Source organism: Lepidochelys kempii, chromosome 1 (genome assembly GCF_965140265.1).
Source record: "Lepidochelys kempii isolate rLepKem1 chromosome 1, rLepKem1.hap2, whole genome shotgun sequence".
Classification (NCBI taxonomy): Eukaryota; Metazoa; Chordata; order Testudines; family Cheloniidae; genus Lepidochelys; species Lepidochelys kempii.
Genome location: NC_133256.1, coordinates 5,057,491 through 5,058,831, shown reverse-complemented (window position 1 = coordinate 5,058,831; position 1,341 = coordinate 5,057,491). Strand labels below are relative to the sequence as shown.

Genomic DNA, 1,341 nt, shown 5'->3' with positions numbered 1-1,341 from the left:
TTCCCCCAGTCTGCTAGCCTCCCTCACCAGCCCCTCTCCCATTCTTCCAGGCCTTATGCCCAATCTGAACCTCTCTTTACAGAGTGGAGTTCAGTAGATCATGTCATCTCGGATGTAAAGTTCTGAATAAAATAGGTGGCCGTGGCCTGTGTTTTTCATCTCCCATGTCACTGGCCCTGGAGCCAAGTGATGAACTGACCCTTCACTTGACAAACACCCTGATTATCCTAGCACGAAGCTGTTTGCTTTTCACGCTGTACACAATTGGGTTCATAAGTGGTGGGACAAACAGAGAGATGTAGCCCAGGAGAACCTTGAGCAATGGAGGAGAGCCCTCCTCAAATCTGTGTATCACAGACAAGCCAATCCGTGGTGTGTAGAAAAGCAGGACAGCACAGAGGTGGGAGACACATGTGTTCAGGGCCCTAAGGCACTCCGCACGGGACGCGACTTTCAGCACGGTTTTGAGGATCATCACATATGAGAGGAAGATGAACAGTGAATCTAACCCCACCACAGAGATGTTAAGAAAGAAGCCATAGATGTAGTTGACTGTAATGTCCGAACAAGCCATCTTCATGACCTCTTGGTGCAGGCAGTAGCAATGGGAGAAGACATTGGCTCGACAATATCGGAACCGTTTAAGGAGAAAGGGGAGTGGGAAGACTACAGACACCCCTCTTAGCACAAACACCAGTCCCATCTTTCCAATTCTTGGCAGGGTTAAGATAGAAGCATATCTCAGTGGGTTACAGATAGCAACGAATCGATCAAAAGCCATCAACAGGAGTATCGATGATTCAATGATTGAAAGTGAGTGAATGAAGAACAGCTGGGCAAAACAAGCATCCAGGCTGATCTCCCTAGAGTTAAACAAGAATATACCCAGGGTTGTAGGCATGGTGGATATGGATAAGGCAAGGTCTGTGACGGCCAACATGGAAAGGAAAATGTACATGGGCTCGTGGAGGCTTTGATCTGTTTTTATAATGAACAGAATGACTGAATTTCCTACTATTGAAATAACATACACTAAGCAGAAGGGGATAGAGATCCAGAGATGGAAGTCTTCCTGTCCAGGTATCCCAGTGAGAAGAAGCGGAGCAGAGCTGAATTTGGTGTCATTGACAGCTGACATAATATACTGGAGAGGTCCAAGGAGTTTTGAAATACCCTTCCTGAAAGAAAAAAAAACATGAGAGTAGATGATATTTAATGAGACATGGTTCTGATCTCAGTGCAAGTCTAGAGACTCCCAGGAGCTCAAGGAAGATTAGCTAAAGCATGGTCTTGGATTTACACCATCGATAGGAACATAGGCATTGCCAGACTAGATCAGAC

General features: G+C 45.9%; 1 protein-coding gene across 1 annotated transcript; it reads right to left on the bottom strand.

The window, feature by feature from the left end:
- Nucleotides 1-202: 202 nt before the first annotated feature.
- On the bottom strand, nucleotides 203-1,138 carry LOC140895875 (olfactory receptor 51G2-like). The gene has a single exon (XM_073306770.1). It carries the CDS (start codon nucleotides 1,136-1,138, stop codon nucleotides 203-205), a length of 936 nt encoding a protein of 311 aa, XP_073162871.1.
- Nucleotides 1,139-1,341: the final 203 nt, after the last annotated feature.